Source organism: Cordyceps fumosorosea (genome assembly GCF_001636725.1).
Source record: "Cordyceps fumosorosea ARSEF 2679 chromosome Unknown scaffold_6, whole genome shotgun sequence".
Lineage (NCBI taxonomy): Eukaryota > Fungi > Ascomycota > Sordariomycetes > Hypocreales > Cordycipitaceae > Cordyceps > Cordyceps fumosorosea.
This window is the reverse complement of record NW_017387306.1, coordinates 400,791-414,212: the sequence shown is the minus strand read 5'-3', so window position 1 is coordinate 414,212 and position 13,422 is coordinate 400,791. Positions and strand designations below refer to the sequence as shown.

The following is a 13,422-nucleotide window of genomic DNA, read 5'->3' as shown; positions in this document are numbered from 1 at the left end:
GCAGAACGACCAAAAGGACCATGGCATCCCAGACACATCCAAAAAAAAAATTGACTTTTTCCTAATTACTCAACACATATTCGTACAAGGCAGCCACCAAGCAAGTTTCATCCTCACCAAAAACAGCAGAACACGCCCCCGCTTCTCATTCCGGGGTACTCCTCTGCTTCTGCGCTACAATCCAGCACTGGCTGGAGGCTCCCGGGTCAATCGGCGGAGGGCGGGCTGAAATGGGGCTGACGCCGGCGCGCCGTCGTTGCAACTGCGAGATGGCTGCATGGCGGGATACCTGCTACATAGCTTTTTTCTCCTCCTGTGATCTTCCGCGCGTAGGCAGGGATTCCAATGCAACCCTCTTGACCGGCCCAGCTATGCTCGACTCGGCCAGACTCAACGACGCTTAAAACAGGCAGCAGAATTATAAATACTCTCCGCCTGTTTTCTTATCATAAAGTCATGGAATAGGCATACTTCAATTGTCGATACTAATTCGTTACTTGGAAGCTTTCCGCCGCTGCCAAGGAACACTGCACGGCACAAGCCATCCCGCAGGCCGACCCGACTCTTGTCTGATACAGATTACAGCATTGGAAAATTACAAAAAGCCCCTGTTGCCTCGCGGCTGAGAAACTCCATCCTCCGGGATCCACAAGATGACTCTAATTATAAAGAGCAATCGACTTACAGCGTCGATATGCTATGTCGCTATGGAACTAGCCCGTGAGTCTCAGCCTGTTGGTGACTCGTGTCAGCAACCTCGAGTCGAGTGTTATTGCCACCGAAAAGGACCGTTCCAATTGTGCCACTTCTTCCTCAGCTGTCTCTTGCTAACGCGCGCTGGCATCCTGTCACAAACTCTGGCGGTTGCCGGCATGCTCAAAGAGGCAGGCGAGGGCGTTGAGGCGTGGGGCGTGGCAATGGGCGGTGGGCAAGTGGCTTGCGGCGAACGTGAAAAGGGTCCATCATCGAAGTCTGGGATATGAACAAGGCTGGCGCCTGGTCTGAGGTCTCAGTCGCGAATCCTGGCAAAAGAGCAACGCCCTCGTCTGCTCGCCGATGTGTCAGGTTCTGTGCGCCAGCCCACCAGGAGTTTTATCTCATTTTACCAGTGCCAGCTGGAGCTGCCCGCCGTCTGCCTGCCATATGGCTATTGCATTCGTAATAACAACCAGTAAAAAGGTTTTTTTAATACTACGTATGATGGGGGTCCTCGCAGTGGTTGCTATTGGACGCGCCACACCAAATCTAGAAGCGCTGGGAGTCGTACCCGGCTCATGCCTAATAACACAGATTTCATCGGTTGTTCTTCCTGGCAACCGGTTTAATGTTTGCCACAGATTATATACCGTCCGAATATAATAATAATTGCCACTCGTTTAGCAGGCAACGAACGGGCTGAATATTGTCGTACATACAGGTGAGCAGTGCGTATTCATCGGGGGCAATCACCTCTCTCTTCATCAAGCAGATCTCATCGTCCCCCGACTTTCGACTTTCGACTTTAGAACTGCACCATTCGCCATCTTCCTGGCGCCAGCTAGCTTAGTTACTGTTTCGGAGAGGTCATTGGGATGCGTGACTCACATGCCAACGGCGAACCATCTCATTTTATATGTTCACTACTACGAAGAGTTGGCATTAGTTACCTATTCCAAGCTCTGTGGTTCTCGGCGGTGGCTTTCAAGCCGCTGCATGCCTGCATGCGCTAGTTAGCCATTAGTAGTTGGCCTTCGGCCTCCCTGCATCACGGATCAGGATCAGGCTCTCTTGGCGCGCAAACGTCCTTTTGAGTTGCTCAGCCCACCCATACAGCGACCAGGTATCCGACCGTCAGATGCGCCCCCAGACTTTTGGCCGCAGCAAGATGCCTTGTGGGCTACTTTGCCATCAGGGCATCTTCTACTTGGCGGCATCACCATTTCCAATGCTAATAAGCGTCACGCCATAGGTTCGTGGAACTGCTGGTGGGGGCTTTGCTTGTGCTGCGACATGCCGCCTCAACATTCTCGAACGACACGAAATACAGATAGGAAACAGGCCATCATAATTCATCAGCTCGCAGTTGCTATAGCCGGATCGTCATCCATCTCCGTCCACTAGTGGTGATGACGGGGTAAGCTAAAACGTCTTCTGACCGCCATGACTTCTGGGGTGACTCACGTCCTGAAGTCAAGTGTACCTGATCTGAGCTCGCTGGACTGTGTCTCTTTGACGTAGATTTGCACGCCGTTCGTTCGAAAGGTTGGGGTAAATGCCGACGCCGCCTCGTTTGTCGGCCCGCCTAACCCGCCTCCAACCTCACAACGTGTTCGTGAGATGACTGAGAAATCGACCCAACTGCCGGCCCCATACTTGTTGCTCTCAGTGATAGTTATCCGTAGACCATTCCCTTCTCAGCGACAAATATGAAGACATGGATGGGCAGATAGTTCAAATTTCCTTGCTGCCTGGTGAACATCAGCCTCAGATGGTGCCGATGAACCGTTTCCCATAGGGGAAGCTGCATGTTATTGACATACTACGTAAAGCTACGGATACTCGTAGTAAAATTCAGTTAATATGGCTAGTATGCCACTGTTTTGTCATCGCAGTCTACAATACTTCGGCACAAGCTTTGTCACGACTCTGACGCGACCTGCATGTAAGCCCTTAACGCGCCGAACCCTGGACGCGCCTTGTGAACATGCTGGCAAACACCAACTTGATCAAGGAGGCAATCCATGCATTGACGACGAGTTCCTTTTTTTAGTTTTTGTATTGCGGGAACCATTAACTTTCTTATGCTGCCCTGTCATGTGTAAATCATAATCCTGTCATTGAGGCATTGGCGAGCAGTTGCATGGACGCGGCGCTAGTCATTCCTCAACCTCCAGGAAGTTGGAAACAGGTACCGTAGATCGGCCGAGTGATGGGCATCGGTTAGAATTAAACCGCCAAGTATAATTAATTAGCTACAGTGCGTGCATGATTTGACAAGAAAACGCGTTTCAAATTACGATCTGTACGCGGCTGATGAGATGAAAGGCTGCATGTACCCTGTACCTAGGCACCTGCGTCAACTGGGCAGAAAAAGAAAAAAAAAGCACACCAAGTGCCAGGGACAGCCGATGGATCGAGCAAGGCAACGAACAACATAATTCATGCGCACCTATCCAATGCATCCAATGCTGGTTATGCTGTTTAACAGGCGTTTCTGAGTCGCGTCCCATTATCAACGAGTTTTGGAGAAATCAACGCAAGGAGGTAATACAAGGTTAGTAGCTTGTCGTGCCTACATACATAATGTATGTATGTAGGTAGCTGCAGTCGCAGTACTACTAGTACCCTTTAGTTAGAGGTAGTAAACGTGGCTAACCACTGCAGGTCGCCAACGCAACACCAAACCGCGCCGTAAGCTGATGAAACAAGGCCAATTCGGTGGCTGCGATGCGCTTTACAACGTTCTATCCGTAGTCCTGCCGCGATTCCGTCCCCGCGCCTTACCTCACATTTAACGCCCTTGATCCTTTATCTCGTCGACTTTCCGCATCATCATCTTCGAGGGCCTAATCATCTCGTCCCTGCTGTTTAGCCAAAGAAATAACGGAAGAAAAAAAAATACGCGTTGCATCCGCCGAAATTACAAGCTACCTACCTACCTACCGCGTCGCTTCTCGGCTGCCACCACCAACTCCTCCAACGCCGCTCGCCTGCCCACCCGTCCAACCTTGGTTTGCTACGATCATAGTCCTGCCCATCGACCCTGGGTTCCCCTTCATGTCATCCACGGCAGAGTCATCGTAGCATTCCGTCGTCAAGATGAAGGCCACGCCCCTCATCATCAATTGGCACGAGCAAAACGCCCCTGTCTACTCGGCTCACTTCGAGCCCAGCGGCAAGGGCCGCCTCGCTACTGCTGGTGGTGACAACCACGTTCGCATCTGGAAACTCGAGGCAAACGGCACCGACCGCAAGGTCGAATATCTTTCCACCCTCACCAAGCATAACCAGGCAGTCAATGTCGTCCGCTGGGCCCCCAAAGGTACGTTTGCAGCTCACGCATAGCTCCTGCACCCTCTGCCCCTCAACCAAACGGCGCCGCTGACCTTGCCTCCACCCACAGGCGAACTGCTTGCCTCCGCCGGCGACGATGGAAATGTTATTCTCTGGGTTCCCAGCGAGCTATCCTTATCCAGTTTTGGCTCCGATGGCCACGACGACAAAGAGTCCTGGCGTGCCAAGCACATGTGCCGCTCAAGCGGTGCCGAAATCTACGACCTTGCCTGGTCCCCCGATGGTGCCCATTTCATTATTGGCAGCATGGACAACATAGCTCGAATCTACAGTGCTACAACAGGTATGCAATTCATCCCAGCGTCATCCAACCAATGGTTGGCGAACTGCCATTGCTGATGCCGTCACCCAGGAATGCTCGTCCGACAAATAGCAGAGCACAGCCATTACGTCCAAGGCGTCACCTGGGACCCATTGAACGAATACATTGCCACGCAGTCGTCCGATCGATCGGTTCATATATACTCACTTAAAACAAAAGATGGGCAATATACTCTTAGCCAGGACGACAAGCCTCCGAGGCTTGCCAGCCACATCAAGGCCGACCTGCCGCCCAGACGAATCTCCTCGAGCAGCCCAGCCCCTCCTGACTTCGGTCATCGAGCGCAGCTGTCCGTCATCGACTCAAATACCTCGGTCGGATCACCAATACCGTCAGCACCAGGAACACCGACCTCGTTCCCGCTCCCCATGAACCCACCCAGCGTCGTGAGCCACAGTCGCCGATCCTCCTTTTCCTCACGTCGATCTGCATCACCTGCGCCCTCGTTACCACTCCCCGCAGTGATGCCAATGGAAGCGTCTCCCAAGCCGCATGCTTCATCTTCGCTCCTTGGGCTTGGCATGAAGAATGCAAGCCTCTACGCAAACGAGACGTTGACTTCCTTTTTCCGACGCCTAACTTTCACACCCGATGGTAGCTTACTACTCACGCCGTCTGGTCAGTATCAAAACCAACACCAGGCAGACAAGGATGCAAAGCCCACGTATGAGGTCATAAATACTGTCTATATCTACACACGAGGCGGCATCAACAAACCACCCGTCGCGCATCTACCTGGCCACAAGAAGCCGTCCGTGGTAGTCAAATGCTCACCATTATTCTACACCCTCCGTACCTCCCCTCCACCGACCAAGCACATAACCATCGACACGTCTTCTGCGGAAGACGACATCCCGTCATTACCTGAACCTGTTTCACAACCAACCTCGCCAGCACCGGTCATGGAACCGCCGCCACCTCCTGTTACTGTTGCCGAAGTTACCTCGACGCCAGCTAAGCCAAGTGGCGGAGAAACGAGTGCTGCTATGCCAGGTCCTAAACCAGCCTTCTCCCTACCATATAGAATGGTGTATGCTGTCGCTACTCAGGATTCTATTCTGTTGTATGATACGCAGCAAAAGACACCAATCTGTGTCGTCAGCAACTTGCACTGCGCGACCTTTACTGACCTCGCATGGTAAGCAATAGGCGCATACCACCAAGACTTCCATGCTAACAAGACCTAGGTCAACTGACGGGCTCACATTACTCGTTTCCTCATCTGATGGGTTTTGTTCAACACTGTCCTTTGCATCTGGAGAATTGGGAGACCTTTACCAAGGGGAAATAGGCCCTCCACCCAAGATCCAGGCCGGCACAGCCGCCTCGCATCAGGCCACTCCTCTTGCTACACCAACGACGGCATTTGCCCCTCCGTCACCTTACACGAGCGGCTCGCACCATCAGAATCGCAACTCGACCAGCTCGTTTACCGCACCGTCTCCGCCGGCATCAGTTAGTGCTGCTTCACAGAGACCACCCTCGCCAGCGAGATCAAACTCTACCTCGTCCGTCGCGACCCAGTCGTCGTCTATGCCTATCGGGGTGGTTAGCAACCCTACTCTTATCGCAGGTACCGTGCCCAGCGTCGCCGCCACAAACTCGGGCAAAGTAACTGGCGCTCCCATGACAACTCCACCAGAAACCCCCAGCAATGCAGTGGCTGGCAGCAAGAGGGATGCAACGGACAGTGAAAAGGAGGAGGCGAAGGAGCCTAAGAGGAGACGAATTGCCCCGACTCCAGTAGAGTCGAAGGACGCGTAAACAGGTACTTTACCCCGGAAAAGAGATTGCGCAGAGCTTAGAAGCTTGCTGGTTTGCAAGTCGGGCCACATGTTCTTTTTATCACTGGCGTTTAATAAGGCTTTTGTTTGTAAAAAAAAGGTTAACGGGGTCAATGCATTGTGATGCGTTTGTATCCATTTCTTGTCTGAGGCTACCTTTGTCGCACACTGATGTAGACGACAGATTTTGCAGCTGGCCTTGGTTATCAGGTCCGAAATACTAGGCGGAGATGCAATGCCTCCAATGTTTAGAGACAATCTCAAAACCTGGATACAATTGCGTGCTATTTCTACCGAATAAGACGTCAAGGGGACATGAAAGCGTCCTTGGCATTACCAGCAGTGTATCCGGCCAGTGCAAGAGGATGACGTGTGGTTGAAGTACAGTAAAACATCTGATTTAATACATAGTACCACTTGTAGGGTAGTTGACGTCTTCCTGGGGAAAGGCCCCGTTACCAAGTATTGTTCACTGTTTTGAATGCTTGGCGAATGCTGCGTTACGAAAGAAGGCTATTCTGACACTTTCTTGGTCTTTCCAATTTTGGTGAAGGTGTCTTGTTCGTTCTGTTCATCTTATCCGTTGATATCTAAAATAGCAAGACGCGTCAGTTACTAGAGACATCCTTATCCAGGGTAGGACCTGCTTTTTCCGTCGGGTCAGTTCCAGCCGGGCGTAGATGAAGTTATGCGGTACATGTATAAATTACTCAACCAAAGAACCCAGAACAACCAATTTGGTTATATAGCGGCCTACACACAACCTGCGCTTCTCAATTTCTGCTGATTGCGACTGCGTCGGGCAGACTTACACCACGGGAGCTCATTCGGCTAATGGCTTTTAGTTGGCGCGGCAAGTCGCCTTCTTAACAAGGCTAAGACGACCCGACACCGCTTCTAGAGCAAAGCAACATCGCGCTTCCACCCTCATTATTAGCCTTCTAGCGAAAATTTTAAGTTGCATCCTTTTCTTGGCGAATCGAAAGGGCTGTATTTGCCAAGTTTTGTCTTTCTTTACTGCGTACCTTTGCATTGGTACCCCCACCGAGTGCCCGGACGCCACCGGGTACAGACCGGCCGAAGCAAAGCGGCGGCCATTGGAACCACAAATGTAAAGACCTTCCTGAAGGCGAATCCCGATATCGCTCTTATTAATAGGAGTGTACATCTTTGTTCTTCGTCCTTTTTCCTGCATCCTGTTTTATACACCATCAGCTATAAAAATATAAATTTCATTCCAATGCTATTATAGTACTCAGCGCTGCAAATCAGCAGCATGCATAACATCAGAATGGGTCTTCCAAGCGAAACTCTGGCCAGCCCCGGCGCCTCCCCCGACCCGTCGGCCGGCACACCGTGCCCGCCGCAGCCCAATCGGCAATCTTCAGAAAATTCAAGCATCAGCGACGAGGATGGCCTCTGGGTGCAGGCGCCCGCTACCGAAGCGGCGCCCGTCACCGGCGTGCAGCCGTCTGCCGTCCTCGAGGCGCCCTCCGGGGCGGTGCAGCTCTCCAGGGTGGCGTCGGCGCCGTACACCGTCTTCTCGCAGCGCGCGCGGGTCGGCATCACCGTCATGGTGTGCTTTGCGAGCATGGTGTCACCCATGACGTCTAACATTTACTTCCCCGCGCTCGACTCGGTCGCGCACGACCTCGGCGTGTCGCTCGCCCTCATCAACCTGACCCTCACGACCTACATGATCTTCCAGGGTGTGGCGCCGACGCTACTCGGCGACTTTGGCGACAAGGCCGGGCGGCGGCCGGCATACACGCTCTCATTCCTCGTTTTTCTCGGCGCCAACGTCGGCCTCGCCCTGCAGCGCGACTACGCCACCCTCATGATCCTCCGCTGCTTGCAAGCCGCGGGCAGCAGCGGCACCCTCGCCCTCGGCTACGGCGTCGTTGCCGACCTTGCACCCCGGTCCACCCGTGGCAAGTACATGGGATACCTCGGCGCCGCCATCAATGTCGGGCCCACGCTTGGTCCGTTTCTCGGTGGCGTGCTGTCCCAGACCCTCGGCTGGCCGTCCATCTTTTGGTTCCTCGCCATCTTCGTCGCAGCCTTCCTCGTCCCTTGGGTGCTCCTCGCCCCCGAGACAGGTCGCAACGTCGTTGGGAACGGCTCCTACGCCGCCCAGAAATGGAACCGCCCACTGGTGCCTTGCTCCAGGGACCGCCGGCCCAAGGAAGAGATGCCGGCATCGCAGAGACCTCGACTCTCCATTCCGAACCCGCTTGGCACCCTCGTCATGGTGTTTGAGAAGGAGATGGGCTGCATCCTGCTGATCGCGGCCGTCATCTATCTGTGCTTCATCCTGGTTGCCGCCACCATGGGTACGCTGCTCAAAGAGATTTACCACTATAATGATTTGCAGGCTGGACTCTGCTATCTACCGTATGGGTTGGGCTGCTGCGTCACCTCGGTTGTGCAGGGCTACGCACAAAACTGGAACTATCGCAGAATCGCCAACAAGGTGGGGTTTGACCTCAAGTCAAAAGAGCACGGTGAAAAGTTTCCCATCGAGAGAGCCAGGCTGCAGCTCATCTATCCGTCCATGCTGGTTGGTGCATCAGCACTGATAGGATACGGATGGGCGTTGCAGATGGAAACGTCAGTTGCGGTGCCACTGGTCATGGTCTTTATCATCGGCATGATGATACCGACATCACTCAATATGATAACGACGCTCATGGTCGACCTCTTTCCCGAGGCGCCGGCCAGCGCGGCTGCTGCTAATAACTTGGTTCGCTGCTTGCTTGGTGCAGCGGCAACCGCCGTCATTGAGTACATGCTCAACGGTATGGGCCGAGGATGGTGCTTTACTTTTTTAGCGCTTCTCATGTTTGCTTGCGTGCCATGGGTTTTGTATATCGAACATGTCGGGCCACGATGGCGTGCAGAGAAGCGCCAACGGCAAGAGCTGAGAAAGCTGAACGAGTCGCTGTAGAGGACATGCCCGATTCGTAGGGTCGAATACCACTAGCAGATCGAGTCTTTGCATAAGTTGGCCTTTTTTTTTCTGCATTAATAGAGGCATTGATAGACATAGTCATGAATTGAACTAGAAGTTTTATAAAGCCGGAATAGCGTGTTCCACAGCCTCCCTCTGAGCTTCCCACATCAACCAATCTGAGCGTGTCGTTCTATAACCAGTTAGCATACCATACAAATGCGGTATTCACAGGAAGATTACGTGCGGCAAAAGTCCCATCCCGTTGATTTTCCAGATACCCACGCCGAGCGCTAGAAGCTGCATAAGCACGTAGGCCAGCTTGGCCTGGAGAATCTTGGCTGAGTTTGTCTCGGTTTGGAAACGCTCAAAAGCTTGGTTGGTGTTGGCCAGGCCCATGATGGGGTTTTTGAAGGCCATGAAGACCATCATGATGCTGAATATCTGTAGCGAGTTGCCGGACATGTACATCATGATGAAGGTCATGGGCAGACCCTTGAGGGGTGCAAGCGCGACCTCCCAGGCCTTCTTGAGCTTGAGGGTATCCATCTCGTCGTGTGTCGGGGACTTTCGCGGCGCGGTCTTGGAGTCTTTTTGCTTCTGAGATTATCAACTCAGGTTAGCAGGTCTTGCCATGTTGTTTGCGCGATTGGCCGCTGCCACTGCTCAACGGGCTGCCCCTACCTTGCTTCCTCCAGAGCCAGCGAAGCCTGGCGGGTCAACGATGCCAGGGGCTTTGGACTTTGCTGCTGGGGGCGACTGCAGCTGTTGAACCCACTGGGGAACCGTAGATGTACTTGAAGCCATGTCGAAGATGATGCGCGAGCTCGAATGCAGAGCGTGTATCCGTGAATGATCCCGGGACGAGGTGAAGCTCCGAGGCAAGCTTGAGGCTGTTTCTGGCTGGCACTGAGTGGCCCACCGGCTTAGCTGAGCAACTGCGATGCGCTGGGCTTGTGCTGAGTGATTCGGCCACAGGCCTTATCGATTACCCATACTCCGTGCAGCCCGCTGCGATGGACCGCGTGTCCCCTAGCGAGAATGGTCGGTCCCCTTTTCCACGGCCGATCCGGGCCGTGGTGGGAGTCCAACAGACACTGCAATCAACAAATCCTCGACACACGCAAACACTACTCTGCCACGCGAATCCCATCCGACAAGCGACGCCGCCGATAAGACGATCCAAATTGGGGAGCCGCCCCCTCAGCCATCGTGTTTGCCCTTGCCTGCCGGCAACTCGATCCGACCCCTCCTAGAATCTGCTCCCCAGCGCGCGGCGCAGGCTGATTGCACTAAAAAGGGATACCTTTGGGTGAGGGTACCGCAACCATTGCCGACCGACCATTTCTCCCAGCGGAAGACGTACTCCCGGGAACGGGCACACGCAAGCCTCTTGTCGCGTGACAACTGTTCCAGTCGACTAAAGCCCGCCGCACGCGCGGGGTTATAAATTCCAGCTGCCCATCATGTCTTCTAAGAAGGATGGCGCTGGCGACTCCAAGCTGTTTGCTCGAGTAAGCCCATCACCATCCTGCCCTCCTCGTTCGTCAAATATTCCTTGTTTGTCTGGCCTTGTCCAGCACCTGATTGCAACGACTCAACCGTTTCTGCGCCCCTCTTGCCATCCTTTGCACGCCCTCCGTCGAACATGTAGGCCGTTGCGCGCAGTGGCCTGCATCGACAGCAATTATCATGGCGTTATTTCTGTACTACAATCCTCCAGTGGCGCTCGACAAGCTAAGAAGAGAACAGGGCAAAGTTGCCGAGCTCCGTCTCGAGCTCAATAGTGGAGGCAAGAAGGACAAGAATTATTCGCTGAAGAAGATTGCCTTGAAGCGAATAGTTGCCAACATGACCATGAGCAACAATGACATGGTCGCTCTCTTTCCCGATGTTATTGGGTGCATGAATCTCCCGAGTCTGGAGATTAAGAAAATGTTGGTAACTTGGTGCCAGTCGTCTACATCCTTGCTAACAAGATATAGGTGCTTCCTCTACCTCGTCAATTATGCTCGTGTACGGCCAGAAATTGCGGTAAAAGCAATTCCGGTATTGGAGCTTGTGCGTTTTCCCCATCCAAACGCCGCGACTGTCATGGCTAATGTATTCGGGTCTAGGATATGGAAGACAGCAACCCGTTGGTGCGAGCCCTCGCCCTGCGAACCATGTCATACATTCACGTGCGTGAATTTGTCGAAGCAGCTGTCCCAATCGTCAGACACATGCTGCGAGATGCGGATCCCTACGTGCGCAAAACGGCCGCCTATTCTGTCGCTAAACTGTACGACCACGATCGAGACAGGGTTGAAGGATCAGATCTCATCGAGCGGCTCAACGCTCTGTTGCGAGACGATAACCCGACAGTCGTGGCTAGCGCACTGGCTGCGCTTATGGATATTTGGGAGAGAAGCGATGCCATTAAACTCACGATCGACTACAGCAACGCTTCCAAAATGGTTGCAATCCTAGCAGACTGCTCAGAGTACGCTTCTTGTCGATCTAGTCACGAACGTTGCTGACCTGTGTCACAGATGGGGCCAAACGTACATCTTAGAGGCACTTATGTCGTATGTGCCGCAAGAGTCTGGTGAGGCTTCACTCCTGGCTGAGCGCATCGCCCCTCGACTCTCACATTCCAACTCGGCGGTTGTCTTGACCTGCATTCGAGTCATCCTCTATCTTATGAACTACATTGCCGACGAGAAGCAAATTTCTGCTCTCTGCCGCAAATTATCGCCACCCCTGGTGACGCTGCTTGCCAAAGGGCCTGAGGTGCAGTATCTTGCCCTGCGAAATGCGCTCCTTATCCTGCAGAGACGACCAGAAGTCCTCAAGAATGATATTCGAGTCTTCTTCTGCAAATATAACGACCCAATCTACGTCAAAGTCACAAAGCTGGAACTTATCTTTATGCTTGCCAACGAGCAGAACATCGACGAAGTGCTGACAGAACTCCGGGAATACGCTACCGAAATCGATGTGCACTTTGTGCGAAAGGCTGTGCGAGCCATTGGGAAGTTGGCCATTAAGATTGAGCCTGCTGCTCCCCGGTGCATTAACTTGCTTCTCGAGCTTGTGGCCACCAAGGTCACCTATATCGTGCAAGAAGCAACAGTCGTCATCCGAAACATTTTCCGCCGATACCCCAATCAGTACGAGTCCATTATCAGTACGCTGTGCGAACATTTGGATTCTCTGGATGAGCCAGAAGCGAAAGCAGCCATGGTGTGGGTCATTGGAGAATATGCGGACCGTATTGAGAATAGCGATGCCCTGCTCGATGACTTCTTGTATGCATTCACCGAGGAGCCTGTTGAGGTGCAGTTGGCTTTGCTCACGGCAACTGTCAAGTTGTTCATCCAGAGACCGACGCGGGGCCAGGAGCTTGTTCCTAAGGTATTGAAATGGGCCACGGAGGAAACAGATAACCCTGATCTACGAGACCGCGCATATATGTATTGGCGACTGCTATCGACAGATGTTGGCCTGGCAAAGCAAATCGTGATGGGCGAGAAACCTCCTATTACGGCGGAGTCAGAGAAACTGGAACCAGCTATCCTTGAGGAAATGTGTCTCAACGTGGGCACGCTAGCGACGGTCTATCTGAAGCCTGTTCAGACAGTGTTCCGCACAGCACGAGTGCGAAAGCTGCCAGACTCGCCGGCGTTGCAGAAGCAAAATTTGCCGACGGATATTGATACGAACAAGACAATTAGCATGTTTGGCCGCGGCGGGCAGCCCACGGATATCGACCTGAGAAGTCGGGCCGCTGCGGGCGTGAACGGCAATCAGCAGGCCATCAATGATGCAGATGAATACTTTAGCAGTGTGGCACCGCAGCAAATGGCGGCACTGAGAATGGACGGGGGCGACGACCTCTTTGGCGGCGGCAACGTGACGGGATACGTGGTGAATGTACATGCGCCGCAGGCTGTGATGCAGCCGACACAGGGAGCGGGAAGCAACGGCGACCTGCTCATGCTTTGAAAAAGAGAAGAATAGCAAACAATAAGTCCTGGTTAGCGATATGCGAGTTTACTGTAAGATGAAAGAAAAAAAAGAAGTTTAGCATCGATACTATGCGCCGTGTTTGCTTCCGCGTGGCACTGATTGGTTACCGCATGCATTAGTCAAGGTATATACACACATGCGATGGCATCCGTATAGGCACTATGCAATCTCATGTCGGTTCTCGACACCATTGCGATGAGGCGCTGGTGGCTGAAGGGTGGTTATAGTTTGGTTATAACTAGTTTTGACAGCCCGGCGAGGCGGGGATCCGGGCGTGGTTGGCGGCGGTGGCTTGCAAGTCA

General features: G+C 53.2%; 4 protein-coding genes across 4 annotated transcripts; 3 read left to right on the top strand and 1 right to left on the bottom strand.

Annotated features, from left to right (window-relative positions):
• Positions 1–3,798: 3,798 nt before the first annotated feature.
• ISF_03296 (WD40 repeat-like-containing domain protein) lies at positions 3,799–6,139 on the top strand (the record flags this gene model as incomplete). The annotated part of the gene is made up of 4 exons (XM_018846902.1): positions 3,799–4,021; positions 4,103–4,336; positions 4,406–5,513; positions 5,563–6,139. 4 exons carry the CDS (start codon positions 3,799–3,801, stop codon positions 6,137–6,139), a joined length of 2,142 nt encoding a protein of 713 aa, XP_018705791.1.
• A 1,311-nt stretch (positions 6,140–7,450) lies between these two features.
• ISF_03295 (Major facilitator superfamily transporter) lies at positions 7,451–9,106 on the top strand (the record flags this gene model as incomplete). The annotated part of the gene is made up of 1 exon (XM_018846901.1): positions 7,451–9,106. The coding sequence occupies one exon, from the start codon at positions 7,451–7,453 to the stop codon at positions 9,104–9,106; it is 1,656 nt and encodes a 551-aa protein (XP_018705790.1).
• Positions 9,107–9,337: 231 nt separating this feature from the next.
• ISF_03294 (hypothetical protein) lies at positions 9,338–9,916 on the bottom strand (the record flags this gene model as incomplete). Its single annotated transcript, XM_018846900.1, has 2 exons — positions 9,338–9,709; positions 9,794–9,916. 2 exons carry the CDS (start codon positions 9,914–9,916, stop codon positions 9,338–9,340), a joined length of 495 nt encoding a protein of 164 aa, XP_018705789.1.
• An 885-nt stretch (positions 9,917–10,801) lies between these two features.
• On the top strand, positions 10,802–13,096 carry ISF_03293 (AP-2 complex subunit beta; the record flags this gene model as incomplete). Its single annotated transcript, XM_018846899.1, has 4 exons — positions 10,802–11,046; positions 11,095–11,170; positions 11,227–11,591; positions 11,641–13,096. The coding sequence occupies 4 exons, from the start codon at positions 10,802–10,804 to the stop codon at positions 13,094–13,096; spliced, it is 2,142 nt and encodes a 713-aa protein (XP_018705788.1).
• Between the last annotated feature and the right edge of the window lie 326 nt (positions 13,097–13,422).